At 43.0% G+C, this 26,437-nt stretch overlaps 2 protein-coding genes across 2 annotated transcripts in view; both read right to left on the minus strand.

Annotated features, from left to right (window-relative positions):
• Positions 1–19,914, minus strand: part of LOC145554313 (NLR family CARD domain-containing protein 3-like) — a 30,974-nt gene extending 11,060 nt beyond the window's left edge. The window contains exons 1-3 of the mRNA XM_081613867.1: positions 19,468–19,914; positions 19,195–19,314; positions 16,633–16,779 (exon numbers count right to left, since the gene is read on the minus strand). Of these exons, the coding sequence (XP_081469993.1) occupies positions 16,633–16,779; positions 19,195–19,314; positions 19,468–19,556 (356 nt within the window). The 5' untranslated portion in view covers positions 19,557–19,914. The remainder of the gene's footprint in view (positions 1–16,632; positions 16,780–19,194; positions 19,315–19,467) is intronic.
• Positions 1–26,437, minus strand: part of LOC108165980 (NLR family CARD domain-containing protein 3-like) — a 92,063-nt gene that overhangs the window by 51,286 nt on the left and 14,340 nt on the right. The window lies entirely within an intron of this gene.

The following is a 26,437-nucleotide window of genomic DNA, read 5'->3' on the forward strand; positions in this document are numbered from 1 at the left end:
CTACTGGGTTCTGGTTCTGGTCTCTGATGTATCCTGACAAAAACATGATGATTAAAACTTAATATGTGATGTTCTATTTACATACGGGTGTTCTGACTATCTGTCAGATCTGTAAATCCAGCATACCTTGTGGTAATGCCCATGCACACGTCGATGTTACGTCACATACTGCTTACTCAGCAGATTTCTTATAAATCCGTCATACCTGTAGAAGTTTCATTTGTGTATTTTATTTCTCAGAACCATTCATCCATCCATCCATCCATCCACTTTCTTCCGCTTATCCGGGGTCGGGTCGCGGGGGCAGCAGCTTCAGAAGGGAGGCCCAGACTTCCCTCCCCAGCCACTTCTTCCAGCTCCTCCGGGGGAATCCCAAGGCGTTCCCAGGCCAGCCGAGAGACGTAATCCCTCCAGAGTGTCCTGGGTCTTTCCCGAGGCCTCCTCCCGGTGGGACGTGCCCGGAACACCTCACCATGGAGGCGTCCAGGAGGCATCCTTACCAGATGCCCAAGCCACCTCAACTGGTACCTCTCGACGTGGAGGAGCAGCAGCTCTACTCTGAGTCCCTCCCGGATGACCATGCTTCTCACCCTATCTCTAAGGGAGAGCCCAGCCACCCTGCGGAGGAAGCCCATTTCGGCCGCTTGTACCCGTGATCTTGTTCTTTCGGTGATGGCCCAAAGCTCATGACCATAGATGAGGGTGGGAACGTAGATCGACCGGTAAATCGAGAGCTTCGCTTTTTGGTTAAGCTCTCTCTTCACCACGACAGACCGCTTCACAGTAGACGCTGCCCCAATCCGGCTGTTGATCTCCCGCTCCCTTCTTCCCTCATTCGTGAACAAGATCCCCAGATACTTAAACTCCTCCACTTGAGGCAGGACGACCCTCCTGACCCGGAGAAGGCACTCTACCCTTTTCTGGCTCAAGACCATGGCCTCGGATTTGAAGGCACTGAGCCTCATCCCGGCCGCTTCACACTCGGCTGCGAACCGCTCCAGTGAGAGCTGCAGATCACGTTCCGATGAAGCCAACAGGACCACATCATCCGCAAAAAGCAGAGATGCGATCCTAAGGCCACGTGGGTTTGAGGGGTGAGAGGTGTTGAGGGGATCCTAATGGATCCCCTCAACACCTCGGCTGCGCCTAGAAATTCTGTCCAATAAAGTAATGAACAGAATCGGTGACAAAGGGCAGCCTTGGCGGAGTCCAACTCTCACCGGAAACGAGCCCGACTTACTGCCGGCAATGCGGACCAGACTCTGACACCGGTCATACAGGGACCTGACAGCCCGTATCAAAGGGCCCGGTACCCCATACTCCCGGAGTACCCCCACATGGCCCCCCGAGGGACACGGTCAAACGCCTTCTCCAAATCCACAAAACACACGTAGACTGGTTGGGCGAACTCCCATGCACCCTCCAGGACCCTGCTGAGGGTGTAGAGCTGGTCCAGTGTTCCACGACCAGGACGAAAACCACACTGCCCTTCCTGAATCCGAGGTTCGACTATTCAACGGACCCTCCTCTCCAGGACCCCTGAATAGACCTTACCAGGGAGGCTTAAGAGTGTGATCCCCCTGTAATTGGAGCACACCCTCCGGTCCCCCTTTTTAAACAGGGGGACCACCACCCCAGGCTGCCAATCCAGGGGAACTGCCCCCGATACCCATGAGATTTTGCAGAGTCATGTAAGCCAACACAACCCTGCAACATCCAGAGCCTTAAGGAACTCCGGGCGGATCTCATCCACCCCCGGGGCCCTGCCACCGAGGAGCTTTTTGACCACCTCGGCGACCTCGTCCCCAGAGATTGGAGAGCCCAACCCAGTGTCCCCATGCTCAGCTTCCTCAACAGAGGGCATGTAGGTGGGATAGAGGAGGTCTTCGAAGTTTTCCGCCTACCGGCCCACAACGTCCCGAGTTGAGGTCAGCAGCGCACCATCCCCACTATTGACAGTGTTGGTGCTGCACTGCTTGTGCAGAGGTTGGTGCTCCCCCTCCTGAGACGCCGGATGGTGGACCAGAATCGCCTTGAAGCCGTAAGGAAGTCTGTCTCCATGGCCTCTCCAAACTCCTCCCACGCCCGAGTTTTTGCATCAACGACAACCCGAGCCGCATGCCGTTTCGCCCGCCGGTACCCATCAGCTTCTTCTGGAGTCCCACAGGCCAAAAAGGCCCGGTAGGCCTCCTTCTTCCGCTTGACAGCATCCCTCACCGAAGGTGTCCACCAACGGGTTCGAGGGTTGCCGCCACGACAGGCACCAACAACCTTGCGGCCGCAGCTCCAATAGGCCGCCTCGGCAATGGAGGTACGGAACATGGTCCACTCAGACTCAATGTCCCCCACCTCCCCCGGAACATGTTCGAAGTTCTGCCGAAGATGAGAGTTTAAGCTCCGTCTCACAGGGGACTCCGCCAGACGTTCCCAGCAGACCCTCACTACATGTTTGGGCCTGCCAGGTCTGACCGGCTTCCTCCCCCATCACCGGAGCCAACTCATCACCAGGTAGTGGTCAGTGGACAGCTCCGCACCTCTCTTCACCCGAGTGTCCAAGACATACAGCCGCAAATCTGATGAGACGATGACAAAGTCAATCATCGAACTGCGGCCTAGGGCGTCCTGGTGCCAAGTGCACATATGGACGCCCTTATGCCTGAACATGGTGTACATGATGGACAATCCGTGATGAGCACAGAAGTCCAACAACAGAACACCGCTTGGGTTCAGATCGGGGGGGGCGTTCCTCCCAACCACGCCTCTCCAGGTCTCACTGTCATTGCCCACTTGAGTGTTGAAGTCCCCCAGTAGAATAAGGGAGTCCCCAGGAGGGGCACTCGACAGTACACCCTCTAAGGACTCAAAGAAGGGTGGGTAATCTGAACTGCCGTTTGGCCCGTAAGCACAAACAACAGTCAGAACCTGTCCCCCCACCCGTAAGCGGAGGGAGGCTGCCCTCATCCACCGGGGTGAACCCCAACGTACAGGCGCCCAAATGGGGGGCAACAAGTATGCCCACTCCAGCCCGGCGCCTCTCACCGTGGGCACCTCCAGAGTGGTTCCAGAACCAGAGCCATGTGTCGAGGTGAGGCCGACTATTTCTAGCCGGAACCTCTCAGCCTCGCACACTAGCTCCGGTTCCTTCCCCACCAGAGAGGTGATATGCCACGTCCCAAGAGCCAGCTTCTGCAGCTGAGGATCAGACCGCCAGGGTCCCCTCCCTCGGCTGCCGCCCATAGCACAATGCACCCGACCCCTTTGGCCTCTTGGACAGTTGGTGAGCCCATCGGAAGGGGGACCTATGTCTCCTCTTCGGGCTGAGCCCAGCCGGGCTCCGTGGGTAAAAGCCCGGCCACCAGGCGCTCGCCATCGTGCCCCACCTGCAGGCCTGGCTCCAGAGTGGGGCCCTGGTGACCCGCGTCCGGGCGAGGGAAACGAAGTCCAAAGTTTGTATTCATCATAAGGGGTCTTCGGACTGCGCTTTGTCTGGTTCCTCACCTAGGACCTGTCTGCCTTGGGTGACCCTACCAGGGGCATAAAGCCCCAGACAGCATAGCTCCTAGGATCATTGGGACACTCAAAGCCCTCCACAACAATAAGGTGGCAGCCCAAGGAGAGGATTTCTCAGAACTTCACAATAAATTTTATTTAATTAAGCTGCTATGTTAATCAAACATATTAACATGAATGACTGTTGTTTCCAATATCGTTACCAAACTGTAAACAAGACATTAATCCCATTTAGCGTCATTATTACTACAAATACTGTTTGACAACAAATTTGGTCGGGATATTTGGTCCTATAGCCAATCTACCTTTTTAACATTTTAATACTTCTTTAGAAAACTGCACCGAATATGTCTTAAAAAAAGCACATGAATAACGCTGGATGCTGACCGAAGCTGTTAGGCAACAAGCAAAACAACACCTCTTTCTGGACACTGCGTGGAAATAACTGGATTTTTCTTATTTTATGTTTTATTTACCGTAAACTTCTGAGAAATAAACACAAAATGAAACTTCTGCTGTTATCAATCAATAAAATTGTATTTGTATAGCACATTTCAGCAGCAAGGCATTTCAAAGTGCTTTACATAATTAAAATAAAAACAGCATGTGACATTAAATAAACAGTGAGAAAGAGATTTAAAAAAAAGATAAAAACATTAAAACCTGCACTCCTTTAGGACTTCAGTTAAACGTCATTTAACTGGGATTCTAACCCTCAGGAAATTTAGTCAAAAACACCATTTGACAAGGACTCCAACCTCTAGGTTTTTAGTTGAAACTCCATCAACTGGGACTCTAAACCCTGTAGAACTTTAGTTAAACGTTGTTTAACTGGGACGTTTTCCGGGGCCTTTACATCATTGAAACGTAGAAAAGAAATAAAAAACATTAAAGACATAAAAACATGGAAGACATCAAAACCTGCACTCTAACCCTAATTTAGCCATAAGCAACTCTAAACTGGTGGGTTTTAAGTTGAGATTTAAAGGCACCCAGTGTTTCAGCTGTTTTACAGTTTTCTGGAAGTTTGTTCCAAATCAATGGTGCATAGAAGCTGAATGCTGCTTCTCCTCGTTTGGTTCTGGTTCTGGGGATGCAGAGCAGACCAGAACCAGAAGATCTGAGGGGTCTAGACGGTTGGTACAGTAACAACAGATCTTTAAGGTATTGTGGTGCTAAACCAATCATTTATAAACTAACAACAGTATTTTAAAGTCTATTCTCTGAGCTACAGGGAGCCAGTGTAGGGACTTTAAAACTGGTGTTATGTGCTCTATCTTCCTGGTTTTAGTGAGAATACGAGCAGCAGCGGTCTGGATTAGCTGCAGCTGTTTGATTGATTTATTAGTCAGACCTGTGAAGACACTGTTGCAGTAATCAATGCGGCTAAAGATACACGCATGGATGAGTTTCTCTAGATCGCGCTGAGACAAGTCATCTAATCCTAGAGATTTCCTTAAGACCCTTTAGAGCAGGGGTGCTGAAGTCCAGTTCTCGAGAGTTTCCATCCTGCAACTTTCAGAAGCCTCCCTGCTCCAACACACCTAAATCAGATGAATTGCTCGTTACAAGACCTTTTCAGAGCTGATCCTGGTATGTTGGTGTAAGGATGCATCTAAAAGTTGCAGGATAGTAGCTCTCAAGGATTGGACTTCAGCACCCCTGCATTAGAGACACAGTCAGAACCTCCATAGAGTGAGCAGCTAGTTCTGCTGATCTCTTTGTATTTCAACCGAATATCAGCTGCTGTGTCCAAATGCGGGTGTCTGCATCCTTCGAAGGACCCAGTCTACGCGGTCTTTGAAGGATGAAGACCGGAAGAGAAAAGCTGTGAATTCAGATGGGTCTCGCCTTCACCAACTGTCCAAGCCCCCACCCAGGGGCACTGCCAGGAATCTTGGGCTCCCTGCCAAAAAATTTTAATTGGGCCACCTCCCCCCACGCAGCTGCTGTTACAATTTTTTGAGTGTTTCTGACCCATCAAAAGCATCACAATTTCAAAAGCTTTCAACTGTCTTGCTTTCTTTGAGGGAGTAACTATGACTCTCTTAAGGGCACCTGATGTATAGAGCCCCGCTCAGTACCGCTATTAGGGGTCCGAGGAACCTCGGAGTTACTAACATCGGGATGTTCCTTTTGAGGGTCTTTGACCACGGAACAGGGGTAGTAGTTGGGCAGGCATCCCCCTAAACCTGAGGAGCAGCAGTTACATGGTTGTACCTCCTTGTGGTCCCGCTGGGTAACGGCTTGTCGGCAAAATCAACCTGCTCAAGGGAACGAGTTGAGCCTGACCAGCCGACTACGTCTCCTATAAATTCTATTGGAAGGGGCTGTCCCCTCCTGGAGCTGATGTCTGTCGCAGGCCCGTTGGATGGTCTTCATCTCTCTAAGTGCAGACTGTTTGAGTGGTCGTGAGCTTCCCTACGGGGAACCACGCAACTTTGTTTGATCACCCGCATGTTTGTGGTTGGGCATGTGTCGCAGCATCTTCAACCTCCCTGGTGGTGAAGGGATCCCACCCACCGGATTGTTGGAACGGGGGACTCCGCATGCCAAGCCTCGGCTGTGGTGTGTTGGGGGATCTCTGTGGAACCGGGAAGGTGAGGGTTTTGCACATCCCCCATGGCTAAGGTGTCATGGAATTGTGTAGCTTCTGAGGAAGGGCGAATGGGTTAAGCATGTTCCGATGGCAAGCGCTGGATGCATTGGATAGTCTGCTCTCGTGATGATTATAACATCATGGAGCAGATCTTGATGCCGTGACGGCCACGATTCAAGCCAGAAAGCTGGATGCGCCGCCCAGCTGTAGCCAAATTCTACAGCTAGAGTAAAATTCAGTCTGCATGCAGTATGCAAGTAGGTTGCTTCAATTTTTATATTAGTTTTAGATTACTGAAATGTCTCCCTATGAGCAACAGTCATAGGCAACATGCAAAAGATACATGAAGCAATCCAGACTTCTCAAAAAATGCTATGTAGTTGCATTTTATTCAAGCTGCAGTATGTAACTTTAATAAAAAATATGTTTTCTCCATATTTGTCAAAGTTGCCACCATGTTGTGACAATTTGTTATGAGACAGATAATCTGTTAAAACAACCAATCGTCTCCACCTCCTCCCTGAATTACTATTACTGGCTAAAGTAATGCACCATTCTGACCAAAACAACCAATCAGAACCAGGAGGAGGGTCTTACTGCTGTAAATCAACTTCATTCACTCACTGCTAAATGTGCTAATGGTGGAGACAGAACTTATTGTTACAGGAAAATTGTTTATCTGCTATCACTGGTAGCTATGTTTACTAGACTAGGCATTTACAACAGGCTATGCTAGTTACAGAATAGCACAGAGCAAGGATGAGCAGCACCACATGAGATTGTGGTGCAGATCTAAAACTCTCCTGCTACTGACTGGTTGTTTCTAGCACTGGAAAAAGGCAGATATTTGTTAACAGTTTTAACATATATGTGGAAAAAATATATTTATATAAAAGTTACATACTGTAGCTTTAATTTCACTTAGGAGAGGGCAGATCAGAAGGGACATGGTTAGAGCTGCTGCTGACTGACTCATCTGTTGTTAAGTGGTAAAAGGTACAAGGGACAAGTTAAATATATGAATATTTTGGTAATTTATTTCCTTAATTCATTAAATGCTAGTGGAAAGGAGGCAAACAGTAGTTTGTAGCTAAGATAACTATGCTAAAGTCTACTCACCTCTCTTGGAGAAAAACTGGGTTATAAATAGACATTCTTGCCTTTTTCTCCCTTTCTTTTTTTCTTTTTTTTTTGAAAACCTGATTTTCTAACTTTTCTTAGCAGCATAGTAATTGCCACCGTTGTTCTAGTACTCTCAAGCGCACCAAGCAGGGGGAGGGCAGCTCAGGGCAAATATAGATGTCCTTGAACATAATTGTACCAAAATACACTTTTAATATATTAAATAAAAGTATACTTTAAGTGAACAAAATATGAATTAATATGTATGAGTTTTAAGTGCCTTAATAATCTTTTACTATTTATGAAAATTGCATCCAATAAAATAATTATAATCATGATGTAATTTTTTAAGGAAGTATCCAATCAATTTTTAGATGTGTGATGTAAAACCTTGTATTCAATGGCATTAGCTCTAGTTCATACTCCAGACCAGATGGTGGCAGTATTGCACATTTTCATTTATTTAAAACGCCACAAAGAAGAAAAAACTTGAAGCAGGGATGATAACAGACCCTGTTCAAATTTGACATTTTTACTCGCATAATGCCTTAAAAGTAAAGAGGGCCTTGACAATAGTTACTAATTTGGTAAATTCAAGCTGGTGACGTCCTAGTCCGAGTTAGATGACAACACAACGGGACAATGACTGATGGAAATGAAATGTGTCACATAAGGAGCCCGGGGGACGAAGGCTGCCAAGTGTTGCTAGCTGGTGGTAAGTTTGCTTATTAATTATCTTCATTTAATTATAAACAGTGCAAGTAAAGATATATAACTTACATTGGTTTCTTAAATAATTATTTTATCATTTTTATTGTGACTTGTATGATTATTAGTATAGTAATCATTCAGCTTCATGTTATAACTGCATGGAGGTTGTTTGTTCCGACTTATACTTTAATTCATAAACTAACCTGGTTTTAATTCCATAAGACAAAGAGACTTTGATATTGTGAGGTGGTTGTTGTTCTAACTCGTTCATCAATGATTTTATCTTCAACATATGTTTGCAGTCTAACTAAGCAAATGAAGATAAAAGAGGAAGCCAGAGAAATTGGGTGTTAGAAAACCTAAAGACTTCCCTGTCTCAGAAGAAGCTCTGACTCCACCAGATCACCAATCAGCTATGAGGATGAACCTCCACATTGTCTTCATGATGCAAGTTTGTTTTTTCAATGAGGAGCATTTTTAACAACAAAAACTGCTGTTACCAAAACTAAGTGCTTAGTAAGCATGATTTGATTTAAAGGTAACAGTAATTAATTTTTCTCCTTGTTAATCTAACATTTATCTTTCATTTGTTTTGTTTGTTGTTGACTTTCAGGACGCTGTGATGGACTGGTGACCTGTCCACGGTGAACCCTGCCTCTCATCTGATGGCTGCTGGAGATGGGCACCACCAGCCCTCCTCACTACCCTGCAAGGATCAGTGTGTTCAGATCATGGATGGAAAAATTTTAAGGTAGTTTGTCTCTTTACGTCCACATTTAAAACAGCTTCATAGTTAATGCCAACATCAACTGATTCTATGACATTGCTGACTATTTTTTCCCTTCCATTATAAACAGGCAAAGAAGACACCCAGAATTTTTTTCCACCCCAGGCATCCAGTCCCAATGACCATCAGTTCTTATGATGTCACATACACGGTGAGTCCACGTCTTAAAATTGTAAATATTATTTTTTTTATTTTGCCATTTTCTGTTCTCTTTAAATACAAATGCTTTCTCTGTTTGATTGCTCTATTGTTCTTTTTGTAGGTTTCTGTAAGGTGCAGTGACGGGAATGTTCTGTCGTTGATCCTCACTTTCATGTTTTATTGTCACACTTAAATTTGCATGATCATGTGTTCACTTTTGATGTGTAAACTAATAATTTATGTAAAGTTCATAAAGTTGTGAGTAAAATTGGACAATTGTAAAATGTCGGTAATAAAACAAAATATTTGAATTACCTTGGGCATCTTGTGTAATTAACCTTTCCATGCAATTTTAGCCTAAAACAATGTAAGTGCTGTAGTGTAGTTATGCATGTCATATACAAAATAGGTACGTAGGAATAAAGACGAATTAAGAGTAATAAAATTGTAGTTTATTATCAATAGCAGGAAATTAAAATAAAATTAAGTGTAATATAAATACATTACTAATATATTAATACTATATTTAAAATATAATTGAAGTATATTAAACATATATATTTTAATATAATTCTGAGACAGAATTATTACACTCAAAATATAATAATTATATCAAAATATAATAAAGCTCTGAAATATTATATTTAAAAAGTATACTTTAAGTACACTTGAAGTTGTTCCAAAAAGTATGTATAGTATACTATTAGTTGTGATTTAATACTATTTAATACTACTAAAGTATACTAAGCACAAAATTAGTTGTTCCAAAATAGTCCATATATATATAATATAAATAGTCCATATATATATAATATAAATAGTCCATATATATATAAAGCTGACTGTATAGCTCAATGGGTAAGTCAATGGGTCTTTCACCCGGGAGAATGTCTTGCCCTTAGGCAAGACCCTTTAACCTATATAGCCAACCTCATACCATGAGAGACATTGATAAGCATGACATGCCGGCTCAGACGTCACCCGGCTAAACAAGGTCTGTGTCAGGTGCTGGGGAACCAGAGCACCTTGATGAAAAATGGGCTACTGGAACAAGACAGAAATGGGTGAGAGGTGAAAACATGGATCTGTTGGATTGCTACTACTCAAGTACTACTCAGAGAGGCTACATGCAATGAATGTGGAAGAAAAGGTTACTTCGACACTTCAATGTGTTCCAACATCCACAAACGGCAACTGTTATCACAACTTGAGATTGACGAGGTACAACACAAATGCTATAGCAAAAGGGAGCCAGGATGCCAGGTTAGAGGGGAGTTAAGTACAACTACCTGTCCAGAGACTGGGTATGTAGTCACAGTAATGAATGAACCATCAACGCTGAACAAGGCAGAAACTGACCTGAGAGAGAGAGAATCGTGGCCCGAATGAACACCAGGCAACCCCAATGCCAATTACAATGGTTGAGTGAAGTACCATCAAAAAGTCTCATTGAAGATGTGAATGCAGCATTGAGAACTATCCCTACCAACACCATAACAGCAACCAATGAGCTGGTATACAACTCAGCATCAGTGAACCTTGAGATGCTTGGCTATAAGAGCAACCATGAGACCCAATACCCACCATGGAAAAGACAGTCAGAGGCTAAAATCAAGATAACAAGGACAGAAGTGAGCCAACTTTCAGAACTCCAAAGAGGTGCAATGAAAAGATCAGTACCTAAGAAGTACAGCCAGATACCCAAACCTGAAGCACTCGAAACTGCCAAACAAAGGCCCCAAGCCTTGGCCAGCCGTCTAAAGAGATGCACAAGAGAAAATGAAGCCAGGAGGATTAACCAGCTCTTCTCTCCACCCAACCAGCTAAAGTGTACTCCCAATGACAGGGTAATAACAACAGAGCTGACCCACCAAGGCTGCAGACTGAACAATACTGGAAAGGCATATGGGAAAGGGAGGCGTCCCACAACAGCAATGCACAGTGGCTAACTTCTCTATGAGAGGACCACAGCAACTTCCCTGAACAAGCACCAGTAACCATCACTGTGGTAGATGTCCAAGAAAGAGTCTCGGGTATGAAAAACTGGACAGCACCATGACCTGACATGATCCATGCCTACTGGCTGAAGAAACTCACTGCCCTCCATGAGCGACTGGCAACTCAACTGAACCAGCTGCTACAAAATGGGACTCACTCTGAATGGTCAACTGAAGGGCACACAATCCTGTTCCAGAAGGATCTCTCAAAGGGTTCAGTCCCATCCAACTATCGGCCAACAACCTGTCTCTCTACAACAGTGTTTTTCAACCATTTTTGAGTCAAGGTACACTGTTTTAATTGAAAAAAATCCCGAGGCACACCACCAACTAAAAATGGAAATAAAGATACTCTGTAGCCGCCTATATATAGTCATTCTTATCAAAGTCTCTTGAATAGGAATCAAATAAACACAAAAATGTATTATCACATTTTACATTTCTTATTTCAAATTGCACTTAACATGTCCACTTCAAAAATACACCTGAACAGTGCCACAACACTGTGGTGTTAAATTTAAAGAAGTTGTAGAAAACTTCAAAGTGTTTTAGAAACTAATCCACAAGCATCTTATAGCCAGAATACAGAAAATAATTCTTATTCTGAAAGACGCAATAATATTTGGGAAACATTTCACTTCATATTCACTGTTACAATATGAAGAGTTGCATGTACAAAATGTCAATATCTGTATATTTTACCCACCTAGTGTGAAACGTGCATGTTTGGATGAAAACAGATCTGATTTCCTGGCAGAAATGGAAGAAAGACAAAGCTCTTCCTCAACAGCTCTCAGTTTCTGCTTTTAGTTTTTATAGTAGCCAGGCTTGAGAAGCTCACTTCACACAGACATGTTGTGGGAAATGGACTCATGTTCTTTCCAACCCAACTACTGCTGAGCTTCACTGTCTTTTCCATCACTGTCATCACAGTCTTTCTAGATTTAGTGCTCTCACCGCTACCTGTAACATTCGTGCATCACTAATTCTCGTTTTAATGTAAAATGCTCTGTACCTACTGCCATCTAGTGGTAAGAACATTACATGATTACGCCGCTGCTACTACTACAGCAGAAACTCGAAGATGGCATTATTTGCAGACAATTCATTTTCAAAAAATCTTTTAAAACCAATTACCGTATTTTCGGACTATAGAGCTCACCATACTAGCACCCTCAATTAAAAAAAATAAAAACTGGAAGCTGCTCTCGGTTTTCCATTAGGACCCAGCAGAATGCCTCGTCCTAATAAATCTGCTGGACGCAGCACTCCGTCTCCAAAGCCGAACCATGGTTTCGTTCACACCGAGCTTAATTGCAGCGGCTCTATTTCCCTCCTGTAGAGCCAGATCGACAACCCTCAACTTAAAAGCTGCATCATACGAGTTTGAAAACATTTCTCCGTCGTGCCTGCTGCTAGCATGTGGTTGTTCTAAATGAAAATTAGCCGTTCTTCTTTGATTTACAATTTTGACTTCTAATAATTGACTTCCTGCTAGCGAGCCCCCCTGGTGGTTGAAGAAAAATCCACAGAAAAGCCACAGCGGGCTACAATCCGCATGGTTCAAAGTTAAGGAAAAAAGTAGCAGCTTTTAGTCCGGAAAATACGGTACCGTAGTGAAATTGAATAATTTCCACGGCACACCTGACGATCACTCACGGCACACTAGTGTGCGGCGGAACAGTGGTTGAAAAACACTGCTCTACAACATGGAAGCTCATGTCAGGCATCAAAGAGGCTAAGATAATTGGGCACATGGATAGGATACGAGCATGGCATAGAAGGGCATAGGCATAAATAGCTTAGGAGCCAAACACCAACTCCTGGTAGACCACACAGTCGCCTGAAACTGCAAAACCCGACACACCAACCTGTGCACGGCTTGGATTGATTACAAGAAAGCCTATGACTCAATGCCACACACTTGGATCATTGATTGCTTAGAGATGTACAACATCAACAGAACTCTAAGAGCCTTCATTGCTAACTCGATGGGGCGGTGGAAAACCACCCTTGAAGCCAACTGCAAACCACTTGCACAAGTGTCCATCAAATGTGGCATATATCAAGAAGATGTTCTGTCCCCACTGCTGTTCTACATAGGCCTGAACCCCCTCAGCCAAATCATCAACAAGACTGTCTATGGATAATGACTCAAGAATGGGGCCACAATCAGTCACCTCCTCTACATGGATTACATCAAGCTGGTCGCCAAGAGCGAGCGAGAAACTCACTGATCCATACCACCAGGATCTACAGCACTAACATTGGGATGTCATTTGGACTAGAGAAGTGTGGTCGGATGGTTACAAAGACAGGGAAGGTCATCCACACAGAAGGGTCTCACTCCCAAAAGGAACAATAGCAGACATAGAGCACAGTTACAAGTACCTGGGAATACCACAAGCAAATGGCAACCTCAATGAGGTCACAAGGAAAGGAGCCACAGCCAAATACCTCCAACCTAAGGCAAGTCCTAAGAAGCCAGCTCAATGGCAAGAACAAGATCCATGCAATAAACAGCTATGCCTTACCAGTAATCAGATACCCTGCAGGAATAATTAGATGGCCAATGGAAGAGATAAATGGATGTTAAGAATCGGAAGCTACTAACCATGCATGGAGGGTTCCACCCCAAATCCAGCACCCTGAGACTGTACACGAACCGTAAGGAAGGAGGCAGAGGTCTAGTGAGTGTGAGAGCCACTGTCCAGGATGAAACATCCAAGATCCATAGATGCATCAAGGACAAAGCCTCAACAGACGATGTGCTCAGCGAATGTCTCAGGCAATGGGGAGCAGAGGATGAAGTGCTGGAGGTACCACCATGGGAGGACAAGCCCCTACATGGGATTTACCACCGGCAAATAACTGAAGTGGCTGATATCAGGAAATCCTACCAATGGCTGGAGAAAGCTGGACTCAAGGACAGCACAGAGGCACTTATTCTGGCTGCACAGGAACAGGCCCTAAACACCAGAGCAATAGAGGCTCAGATCTACCACACTAGACAAGACCCAAGGTGTAGGTTGTGCAAAGAGGCCCCTGAGACAGTCCAGCACATAATAGCAGGGTGCAAGATGCTGGCAGGGAAAGCGTACATGGAACAACATAAACAAGTGGTGGGCATAGTGTACAGGAACATCTGTGCAGAATATGGACTGGAAGCCCCGAGATCAAAGTGGGGAACACCCCCAAAGGTGGTGGAGAATGACCGAGCTAAGATCCTGTGGGACTCCCAGATCCAGAAAGACAAGATGGTAATGGCGAACCAACCGGACATTGCAGTGGTGGATAAACAACAGAGGAAAGTCGTCGTGGTGGATGTAGCAATACCAAGTGATTGCAACATCAGGAAAAAGGAGCATGAGAAATTGGAGAAATACCAGGGCCTCAGGGAGGAACTGGAAAAGACCTGGAAGGTGAAGACCACAGTGGTGCCTGTGGTCATCGGGCCCTCGGGGCAGTCACCCCCAAACTGGAGCAGTGGCTAAAACAGATCCAGGAACAACATCAGACATCTCAGTCCAGAAATGTGCAGTTCTAGGCACAGCCAAGATACTGCGCAGAACCCTCAAGCTCCCAGGCCTCTGGTAGAGGACCCGAGCTCAGAGGATGTAAGAAACCACCCGCGGAGGTGAGAAGAGAATTTTGTTTTTTTTTATATGTCATTATACCCCAAGAATTTAAAACTACTTTCTCCCCTGGATATAGGCATGCTTAGTAAACACACAATATGTGTCTGTTTTGTTTGGAAAAATTAAGTTGATGTCAAACAGAAGAAAACGTAGTTAAATGTTTGTGCCTCAAAGTTTATGTCAATATAATTTATGCAAATGTGTCCTGATTGAAAAGTGAATTTATTCTGCTTGATTTATTCCCTCTTAATCATCAGCAGTAATTGTTTATGAATGGTGTGAATACCTGACCAGCAGGGGCAGTAGTTTTACTACTGTGATACAGTATCACTACCTGAATGATGGTTAAATGGATCTCATGGAAACATAAGATCAAATATTGAGGACACACAGCTGGGTTCTGGTTCTGGTTCTGGTCTGAGTCTCTTTTGGTTCCTGACAGAAACATAATGATTAAAACTGAATCTGTTCAGTCTGGATTAAGTAGCAAAGAGGAGCAGCAGCAGCAGCAGCAGCTTCATCACCACGTCTGTTTTGGCCTGTCGCCTCCATTAATAAATATTAATGTAAGTTAGTAGAAATACCTGGAAGTCTGCCACCATGTGAAGCAGTAACCATGGCAACGTCCTTGTTTGAAGCAGTATAAGTATTTATAATAATAATTACATATTTTATTTAAAATGTGCTTTAAGGGCACATAATGTCACCTCATAAAAATAAAAATACATTTTAAAGAAATAAAATATTTCAAATAAAAAAATAAAGAGATCTAAGTTCAAATGGCTGTTTGAGCAGCAGATCGTTCAGCCAGGATTTAAAGACAGACAGAGAGTCTCTGAGTGGGAAAGTGGACGTTTATTCTAAATAGTAGAATCATGTTTATAAGTTTACATTTACAGAATAAAGATGCTTTATGTCCATAAGGTTCATTCACAAAGCGGCTCGACTGAAGGATGGCTGCAGCTGGACCGGTACCGCTCGGCTCCTTCTTTAAGTTCTGCTCAGAGCTCCAGGATGATCAGTCTGGATTAATCTAAACACTAATAAACCATCAGATCAATCTGATCTCTGATCAATCCTCCCTCTGAATCCTTCCATTGTTCTCCATCAGAACCAAAGCTCCTCAGGTAGCTGCTCACCTTGATGCAGCTACTGATGGACCTGTGATTGTCTCCACACCTGATCACCTTCAATAATCAAACCTGTTGATTGTTTTTAATCAGCAGGTTTGAGTTAATCTGCTGATCCAACTCTGTTTTCTTTTTTAGTGAGAATGAAATTACTCCATAGATGCATTCAGACCGATGAGTCACATCTTTATGAGACAAAAACTGAGGAAAAGTATTATTTACATTCTAGTGAGGTTTTCACATCCTTTCACTTTTATTTTCTTTATTTTGTGTGTGTGTGTTAGCTTATTGTCTGAGGATAAATGCAGTTCAGTTTCATCGTTTATGTTTAAGCAATAAAATATTAAAAACATGAAAAACAAGTTTGATGCTTCTTGGTCTAAATGGTCAGATTTCAGTATTTAGTGAGTTTTGACTCTTTGTGGTTTGATATTGTCCACAGAAAAAGTTTGTGTGGCTGCTGCACATTTTCACGCCAGCGAAAATGTGTGCGTATATTTATGCAAACCTTGACGCAAAGTTAATTTTTATACATGCCGACGTTTGCGTAAAATATGGTACCGCACATTTTTTGTGCGGACGCTTTATGCCTGAGGCTCCAGAACACAAACTGCTGCAGAGAAACAGAAAGTTTAAAGTTCTGGATCATCAACCTGGATCACATGTTCACAGTGTTCCCAGTATATAGACTGGTCCCAGTGTTCCCAGTATATAGACTGGTCCCAGTAAAGAAGTTTCCTCTCTCAGTGGGTTTATCTCTGAATTGTTGCTCTCTAAAGTTCTGGTTGTTTCTGTTTCCATGGATCATTTCCATCCATCTCTGACTCACTGAAGCCTCATTAAAACTCCTCTGATTGGCTGACATTCCTCATGTCTACTCAGCTTCAAGTTGGCAGAAAAATTATGTTTCTTTTTATTCATTTGCTGAAGATAAACAAGTTAATATTAAATAAATCTGTGTGGAGTCACAAGAATCAGTTAGAAACTGGTTCCTTACTTCCTGTCTGAGGGTCCAGGTTCAGTACTGAAGAATGGAGGGATTCCCTTGGACCGGTCACTCCTCATAGAGGGACAGACGGATCCTGGAGGTTCTGCTCTGTCCTGCTTTAGGTCCAAATCTTCCATCTTCTGGATTTCAGTGAGTCTGAAAGAGAAACCAGAACCAGTCAGTTCCCAGTGATCCAGTCAGCAGAAAGTTGATCCCATCATGTGTTCAGAGGATCAGAGGAACCTGATCCAGCAGGAACCATCTGGGTTTGAATTGTTCTCTCCTTCACTTCTTCATGACCTTCTGATGTCTGCTGGCTGATCCAGAACCTTCTGGAGAACTTCTGACTTTATTAACAACATTTAAAACCTGAAACCTGAACTGGAATCATGTTCCAGGTCTGCAGAAACATCCAGAGTGAGGTCAGATGTAGTGAATGAAGGAGTGAACATTTCCTATGAAGTGGTGATGTGTTGGTCCTGAACAGATGGGCTCAGTTAAAGCAGCGGTTCTGAAACCTTTGGGGTCCAGACCTCCTTTAGACGGGCTGCCAGTCCTCCTGCTGAGAGTCGGTTCAGTCAGAGAGGCAGGAATATGTGGAAGGAATATTTTCCAGACGGACCAACAATCAGAGAGATTCAGGATCAGGTGATCCATGGAGATCATGAGGAGGATCTGATCACTCTCAGCTCCCAGCAGATCTGTTCAGGTTTCCAGCAGCGCTTAGAGAGACAAAGAGTTTCTCACTGCTGCCAGGAGAAACAAGAAGTCCAACTGGAGAAGAAACAACTCAGAGAGGAGGAAGAGAGGGAAATCTGTTGAGTTTAAATCTGGTTTGACTCCACAGATCAGAGAAACATCAGTTTCTGATGAACCCCAGACTGCAGAGGAAGGAGAGATGTGTCACATTTTAGGATTTAAATAATCAGGTAAAGCAGTTTAACAGGATGGAGTATTATGGACACACTAAGAAAATATATAAAAATAAATAAAATATGAGAATAAAGTCAGAATATGACAACTTTATTCTGGTAATATTATACATTTCTTCAAAAAATTTTATCTTATTATAGTTTTAATACTTTGCGGTAGTTTAAAGTGTTTTTGTTCTGGTTTTTCCTACTAACATAAACCCAGTTCTGCTCTTTAAAAGACTCATTAAGTTCTGATTTAGTTTATATTCATGATCACCTCCAGGTGTTGGTGCTGCCTAAAGGTGGGATCATGTGGGATCCTGTAGATCTCAGTCGCAGTAACTAAGTTGTGGCACTTTGTTAAATATTTCTCTCATGAAATATAAATGTGTTTCTTCATGTAACAACAATTTATAAGCAGCAACGATTCACAATAAAGTTTCAATTTCAATTAATTTAATTTTCCGTCTAAATACTTCCTTGATCCCTTAAATTAAATAAATCCAGCAAAGCTCGACCCCTAAAGGATCCATGACAGACGGTCTTCTATCCGTCCCACCGAGAGGCGAAGCGCAGATCGATGCTCTACGGTAGGAAAATCTGACAGGGCACCACCTGTTACAGTCCAGGTGGAGGTGGTGGAGTGTGTAGGGAGACAACATCAGATTCCTGGACATCCAGGTCACCTCGGACCGGACCTGGTCACTGAACACCTCTGTTCTGACGAGGAAGGCCCAACAAAGACTCTTCTTCCTCAGGAAGTTGCAAAGGGCTGGACTTCCTGCTCAGCGGCTCCAGAACGTCTACAGAGCCGTGATGAAGAGCATCCTCTGCCTCAGCAGGACTGGGTGGGACGACAACAACCCAGGACCAAAAGGACTCGGCCCGGGTGGTGAGAACGGCCCAGTGCATTGTGGGATCAGTTACCGAACCTGGACCTGATATCTACTGGCCGACTGCAGAGGAAGGCCAGTTGTGTTGCTGCTGATGATCCACCCACCCAGGACACAAACTGTTGGTACCGTCTGGAAACGCTGCAGGTCCAGAAAGTGAACAACCACTTTATGGATAAAGATCAGCTTTTTCCCCAGAGCTGAGAATCAATCTGTCCTCCTTCCATCCTCTCTGCCCCCTGCAGACACACCCACAGCCTCATGCTGCCCCCTCAGGGCTGATTAAGACTTTGATTCATCTATTGATCACTGAGGCACCACTCCAGTTTCATTATGTTCTAGAAACATGATAATAAAAACCTTATGTCTGAAAACGACAAGTTATTTCTGTCCTCCGTCTCAAAATGGAGCCTGATCTGAGGAACAAAGTTAGTTTCAGTTTCTGTTTCACTCAGTAACATGACTTGTGTGTTTTCATCATAACAGAAGCGTCTAAAGTCCTAATTTGATTTGTGGAATAAATATTTACAGTTAAAATCAGATAGATTTTAACAATAAAGTTAGAAAACTTTCAGTGTTTCTATATTAAAAGGTTCTGCAGTCAGAAGAGTTCAACTACATTTCCCATGATCCTCTAGTGGCTCAACAAACCTGTTGATCAACATTGAGATCATAACAGGCTATAATGGATCAAACCTTTGTAAATATAACTGGGAACATCTGAAACTTACTGGTTCAGTTTACAGCAGTTAGAAACAGCTCACCTCTCTGATGGTGGAGATCCAGGAGATTTAAAGTCAATGGGATCATCCTTTGACCAGTCGCTCTTAAAGGACACACAGCTGGGTTCTGGTTCTGGTTCTGGTTTGAGTCTCTGATGGATCCTGACAGAAACATGATGATTAAAACTGAATCTGTTCAGTCTGGATGAAGCAGCAAAGAGGAGCAGCAGCAGCTTCATCACCACGTCTGTTTTGGCCTGATATAGTGAACGCTGTGTGAAAAGGGCTGTGGACAGTTAGAGATGGTGACCTCACCTCTGACCTTTGCTCTGGCTCTCATCTTCCCCACACAGAGTGGTTTTAGAGGGAGGGACTCCCTCCTCTCTGTCCTCACACTGATCCATGCTGCTGAATTCACACCAGCTCACACACACTTTCTAGCTTCACCTGCAGAGGAAACACACATCATTCATCTGCACATCAACTCTGATCATCCTTTACATCATTAGTGCTGGAAAAAGATCAGCTGCTCCTCCTCTGATTGGCTCTTCTTCTCTGCTTCATGTCAGTGTCAGGTGAATGCAGTCAGACAGCAGAGAGGCAGAGGAAGCTGCATCAGCTGCTGCACTTCTACTATCAGTCCACTAGATGGAGACATGGAGCAACATTTACATTCACTGATTCAACCTGCACTTCTACTATCAGTCCACTAGATGGAGACATGGAGCAACATTTACATTCACTGGTTCAACCTGCACTTCTACTATCAGTCCACAACATTTACATTCATTGACAGAGATTCAAAAGTATTTTAGTTCACAATTACTGAACTATCCGCTCCATCAAAGATTAATTATTTAATAATCTGACTGAATCAAACACATTTTAACAGTATTTCATTTTGAACTAAAACTACAGTACATTTTTTCTGAATTTAATGGTGGAGACCAGAGTTTAATACCAGGAAATAAAAACATGACGCAGTTTGTTCAGCGAAGAAAAGAAACATCAGCTGTTCATGTTTGATTCCAGTTCATGAGTAATCTAATTATCCTGTAGATTAGCCTTCAAACAGCAGAGAGATGAAACTGATCTGAATAGAGTAGTGACCTTGTTCTCCCAACATTAGAGAGGAGAAACAAACAGGAAAGTTCCCAAAAGAGGAAATAAAGCAAACTTACAGTTTGTTCAAATGTTCCAATGAGTTGAAGAAGAATATCCAAAAAAACAGACTGAGACCCAACAGAATCACACCTGCCACACCTGAACATGAGAGGTTAAACTAAAAGTATCATGAGGAGAAATGAGCTCTGACTGGTCTGACTGGTCAGACCAGCTCTGACTGGTAGACAGAGGAAAGTTTATTTGCTAACGTCTCAAGACATGAACCAGAAACACATGAATGAAAATCCTCTGTTTCTCAGAAGCTCTTAAAATGAGCTCAATACAACAGCAGCAAGATTACACTGAATCATCATTTATTGGTTAGAACCAGAAACATGTTGAAACAGTCAGTGAATAATTAAGTCCATCTTTTCGGTTTCCACAGCAGGTAAAGGGTCAGCGGCTGCAGGGAGCTACGGGTCCAACGGAATTCTGTACTTTAAACATTTTTAATCCATTCAACATTAAATACATATTGGTTTATGGTTTTATGAAATTATAAACCAAAACAAAAATAAAATCTAAGGAAGAAACAATCCAAAAAATAATCTGGAAAACAAACTTTAACTGAGATGTTACTTAAGCTTGATGTACAGTTGATCCAAATCTACATCTGGTCTGCAGGGACGACTTTAGGGTTTGTTTGATTCTGCTCACCTGGAGCACCAGCCGGGTGGAGTCAGTCTGAGTTGCTTCATCATTTAAAGCAGTGGTCCCCAAACTATGGCCCACGGGCCAAATCAGGCCTGCCTAAACATTTGGTGAGGCCCACTGAACAATACCTGAGAGCATTTAATTTTTTTTTTCGTATACCGTATTTTCCAGACTATAATCAGCTACTTTTTTCCTAAGCTTTAAACTACGTGGCATATATGTGGATTTTTCTTCAACCACCAGGGGGCTCTTTAGCAGAAAGTGATTCATTGGAAGTCAAAGTTGAAAATAAAATAAAAACAGCCATTAAAACGGAATTGAAATTTGAGAATGTTGTTGATCAGTTAAATAGCATTGAGGGGAAAAAGATTTTTTTAAATAATACTGGGATCATTATGAGAATTTGAGGCATAGATATTAGGATCCAATAGATGGCAGTAGTGCAAAAATAATGGATGCAAGCTGCTGTTTAAATCTAAAGAAGAAGCAGAAGAAGAAGAAAGCACCCATGTTCATTTAGCACATGCTAGTAGCAACACGAAGAATCAGCACTTTTACTATTACAGTTACCATTTGGAAACTACCGCAATCAGTTCAGTTAAATCAAAACTTGGCAACTTTTTCTTTTTTAAGAAAAAGTTAGTTTTTCTTAATAATAATAATAATAATAATAATAATAATAATAATAATATAATAATAATAATAATAATAATAATAATAATAATAATAATCAATGTAATTTGTACCGCACTTTTCATTAGAAAAATCTCAAAGTGCTACACAGTGCAACTAAAATCGTAGATAAAATCAACATCATAAAAATCATGTGGAGGCAGAATAGGCTTGCTTAATTAAAAAGTCTTTAAGCCTCTTTTGAAGTCATCCAGTGGTTGTGGAGCTCTCAAATAATCCGGGAGAGAGTTCCAGAGACGGGGGCAGCCACAGCGAATGCCCGATCTCCCATGGTCCTTAATCTGGAGGTGGGAGGAAGTTGCAGTCTTGTGATCATAGAGATCTGGTGGATGAATGTGGAATGAGAAGGTCCTTCAGATAATCCGGTGAAGTTCTGTTTAAACATTGATGGGTAATGAGAGCAATTTTGTACTGAATTCTGTAGGTGACAGGAAGCCAGTGAAGATCATGTAGAATAGGTGTAATATGGGCAGATTTCCGGACTCTCAATAGAATCCTGGCTGCGCTGTTTTGAATGTATTGAAGCTTCTGAAGTTGTTTTATGGATTCCAATGAACAGAGAGTTGCAGTAGTCGAGCCTGGAGGAGACAAAGGCATGGACGAGAGTCTCGGCATCAGAGAAAGCGAGAGATGGACGAATTTTGGAGATATTATGAAGATGAAAGAAACAGGTTTTAAGAAGATGCTTAACATGATTTTCAAATGTAAGATGATAATCCATTCTAACTCCAAGATTTGTAACTGTGGTGGAAAGCAGGATGTCTTGTCCAGAAAAGAAAATGGTCGTCAAAGTTTAAGATTGGACCTGGTGAGGTGTTCAGATCAACATGGCCTCAGTTTTGGAGAAGTTTAACTGAAGAAAGTTCTGATTCATCCACGTCCTTATCTCTTCCAGGCAGGTGGTGAAGGCAGTGAGTGAAAATGGTAATGATGATACTCCAGTTCTAATGTAAAGTTGTACATTGTCAGCATTTCAGTGGAAGGAGATGTTGTGTCAATTAATGATTTGACCCAAAGGCAGCATGTAGAGGGAAAATAGCAGGGGTCCTAGGACTGACCCTTGTGGGACACCACAGGAGACAGAGACAGCCTGGGACTTAGCCTTGGCCTTGCCAAGGCTAACACATTCCAGCCGATTGGAGAGGAAAGATTTAAACCAGTCCAGAACAGTGTCACAGAGACCGACCTCCACATGAAGACGGTGTAGGAGAATAGCTACACCGGTGTCAAAGACTGCAGTAAGATCTAGGAGGACAAGGAGAGAAGTAGAACCGGTATCAGCTGCCATGAGGACATCGTTAGTAACTCTCAGCAAAGCGGTCTCAGTGCTGTGAGCAGAACGGAACCCAGACTGAAATTTCTCGTACAGAGAGTTTTGTTGTAGGTGGAGCTGCAGCTCCACCTACAACAAATGATGAGGGAAGGGATCCAGGGCACATGATGATGGCTTCATTTTCTTGATTATAGTCTCCACTTCACTCTGAGCAACATCGTCAAAGCAGCTCAGGGACCCATGATGTGCCAGTCGAAGATCAGGGAGGCTGTGGAACTGAGATCTAATAGAGTTAACTTTGTTTTTGAAGAATGAGAGAAACAGGTTGCATTTTTCAGTCGAATCCTCAGCATAAGTTTGTTGAATGGGATTGAGGAGATGGTTTATTGTAGAGAAAAGATAAGAGGTCTGTAACTGACATCATAGGTAGACCTCAACTAAAAATTTCAGAAAATCACATTGCCTGATTTTTAAAGAATTTATTTACAAATAAGGGTGGAAAATAAGTATTTGAACCTTGGCAATGACAGGTCGAATGTCATTGCCAATAATGACATTATTATGCCAATAATAATGTCATTATATCGACATAATAATAATTACATTATTATAATAATGTAATTATAATAATAATAATTATGACATTATTACAAGGTTGTACATGGTTGGCACATCGTTGCTGGAATGTTGGCCCATTCCTCCAGCACATCTCTAAAGCAGTGATGTTCTGGGGCAACACAGACTTTCAACTCCCTCTAAAGGTTTTCTATGCAGTTGAGATCTGGAGACTGAGTAGGCCACTCCAGCACCTTGAAATGCTTCTTATGAAGCCACTCCTTTGTTGCCCTGGCAGTGTGTTTGGGATCATTGTCCTGCTGAAAGACCCAGCCACGTTTCATCTCCAATGCTCTTGCTGGTGGAAGGAAGTTTGCATTCAAAATCTCAATTCACGGCCCCATTCGTTCTTTCATGTACACAGACCAGTCGTCCTGGTCCCTTTGCAGAGAAACAGCCCCAAAGCATGATGCTGCCACCCCCATGCTTCACAGTTGGTATGATGTTCTTTGGATGCAACTCAGCATTCACTCTCCTCCAAACATGATGAGTTGTGTTTATACCAAACAGTTCTACTTTGGTTTCATCTGACCATATGACATTCTCCCAATACTCTGGAACATCCAAATGCTGTTTAGCAAACTTCAGAAGCGCCCGGATATGTACTGGCTTAAGCAGGGGGAACATTTAGTAATGCAAGATCTGAGTCCCTGGCGGCGTAGTGTGTTACTGTCTGTAGCCTTTATAACATTGATCTCAGCTTTCTGCAGTGACCTAGTGACCTATTCACTAGGTCACTAGGTTCCCCCGTGTGGTTCTGGGATTTTTGCTCACCATTCTGACCCCGCGGGCAGAGATCTTGGTGGAGCCTCTGATTGAGGGAGATTAGCATTGTTCTTATAGGTCTTCCATTTTCTTATTATTGCTCCCACAGGAGATTTCTTCCCACCAAGCTGCCTGCCGACTGCAGATTCAGTCTTCCCAGCCTGGTGCAGATCTTTGGTCTTCATCATAGTGGAACTTGGAGTGTGACTGTTTGAGGTTGTGGACAGGTGTCTTTTATACTGTTAATGAGTTCAAACAGGTGTCATTAATACAGGTAATGGGTAAAGGACAGAGGAGCCTCTTAAAGAAGTTACAGGTCTGTGACAACCAGAAATCTTGCTTGTTTGTAGGTGACCAAATACTTATTTTCCACCCTTATTTACAAATAAATTCTTTAAAAATCAGACAATATGATTTTTTGAGGTCTACCTATGATGTCAATCACAGCAGTGGTCCCCAACCCTGGTCCTCAGGGACAGCTGTCCTGCATGTTTTTGATGAGTCCGGACTCCAGTACAGTTGATGCATATGATTGCATCACCTCCTTTGCATTCTTTCAATTGCTGCAGAAGCCAGTTAATCACCTGTTCATTTAACTCAGGTGTGCAGCAGCAGGGAAACATCTAAAACATGCAGGACATTGGGCCTTGAGGACCAGGCTTGGGGACCTCTGAATTACAGGCCTCCCTCATCTTTTTAAGTCGGAGAACTTGCACAATTGGTGACTGACTAAATACTTTTGTCCCAACTGTATATTAAAAGTAAACGTTTATTTATTAATGCAGAGCATTGGTGACAGCTGTGGATTTCATATTCTTGTTTCTGAAAGAAATACAATTGTATTTTCCTTTGTTTTATATTTATATTATCTGAGTAATATAAAAGGTAAAGGCAGCAATTAAGTAATTTACTTACTTTGTAATTAAAACTGCATTGTTTGTAAATTGACTAAGAGCATTATTTTATGTAAATATTGCAATTTAAAAAGTATTAGTGTGACGAAAGGTGCACTATATATTTTATTTGGCTTTGCCATTTGATTGGTCAGTGAGACAGTCTTTCTGATGCGGGACTCGTGATTGGTTGAGAGGAGAGGAGGCGGGAGGTAGAAGGGGAGGAGAGACGTTATGGTGGAGAACGGAGGGAAGACGAGCGGACAAGAAGTGAAGAAACACGGACTGGAGGGAGAGAAAACCGGACAAAGCACGAAAAAGGACGAGATTCGGGGACGTTGGAGAAGCTTGGAGAGCGGTCGGTGCGAGAGGGACGAGACGAGAGGAGACAGACGGAGGTAATCACGATGGGCTTTGAGCTAAGCTAAGCTAGCTAGCCGCTTCAGCCCCACGTTTCTGCTGCGTTCAATGGCAGTCGGGTTAGTCGGGAAGTCGAAGTTGTTGTAAAGAGCAGCAAATTTTATTGTTTATTTTAATTTTCTATTTTTTATTTTCTATTTTTATGAGAACTGCTCCATCACATTTCATGTTGAGATATTTTAATCTTTGTTAGTGGACAAAAGTCCTGATGATTTTAGACAAATTTTGAAAGTATAAATATCTGTAATCGGCCACTAGATCAATATTTCGGCCCAATTTTTTATATCAATGCATCCCTGTGTATGATATTTAGACTAGATTGTTTCAAGTGGGAAAGTAGGAAAACTTCATTCCTGTATCATGATTTAAATGTTGATGTTGAGGGTGGAGTGTTTGGTCGGAGACATCAGAAGGTGAGACGGCGACACCAGCAGCCGGTCCTCCACCGGTCAAAAATGTCTCTGCTCAGGTTCTGCATGAGGGGAAACATTAATGGGGATCAACGTTCAGCTTGGAGGAACAGGAACAAAACAAAGCTGCAGTGAAACATTCAAGCTGGCAGAATAATGAGTAAACCCCAATTAACTGGTGGAAACTAATCTGGTTAGACAAACATGGATTTAAATGACCCAATGTTGTAGATTATTCTGATGATTAATTGATTATTCTGATTATTAATTGGATAAAGAATTGGCAAATTCTGAATTTTTTTTTATTTAACCATTAACACATTTTTAATAGTTTTATACATTAAAAGTTACAAATAAACAGATAATTAAATCACTTATTAGAATATATTTAGTTTTTT

The sequence above is a fragment of the Poecilia reticulata genome, chromosome 12 (assembly GCF_904066995.2).
Source record: "Poecilia reticulata chromosome 12, P_reticulata-male-v2, whole genome shotgun sequence".
NCBI lineage: Eukaryota > Metazoa > Chordata > Actinopteri > Cyprinodontiformes > Poeciliidae > Poecilia > Poecilia reticulata.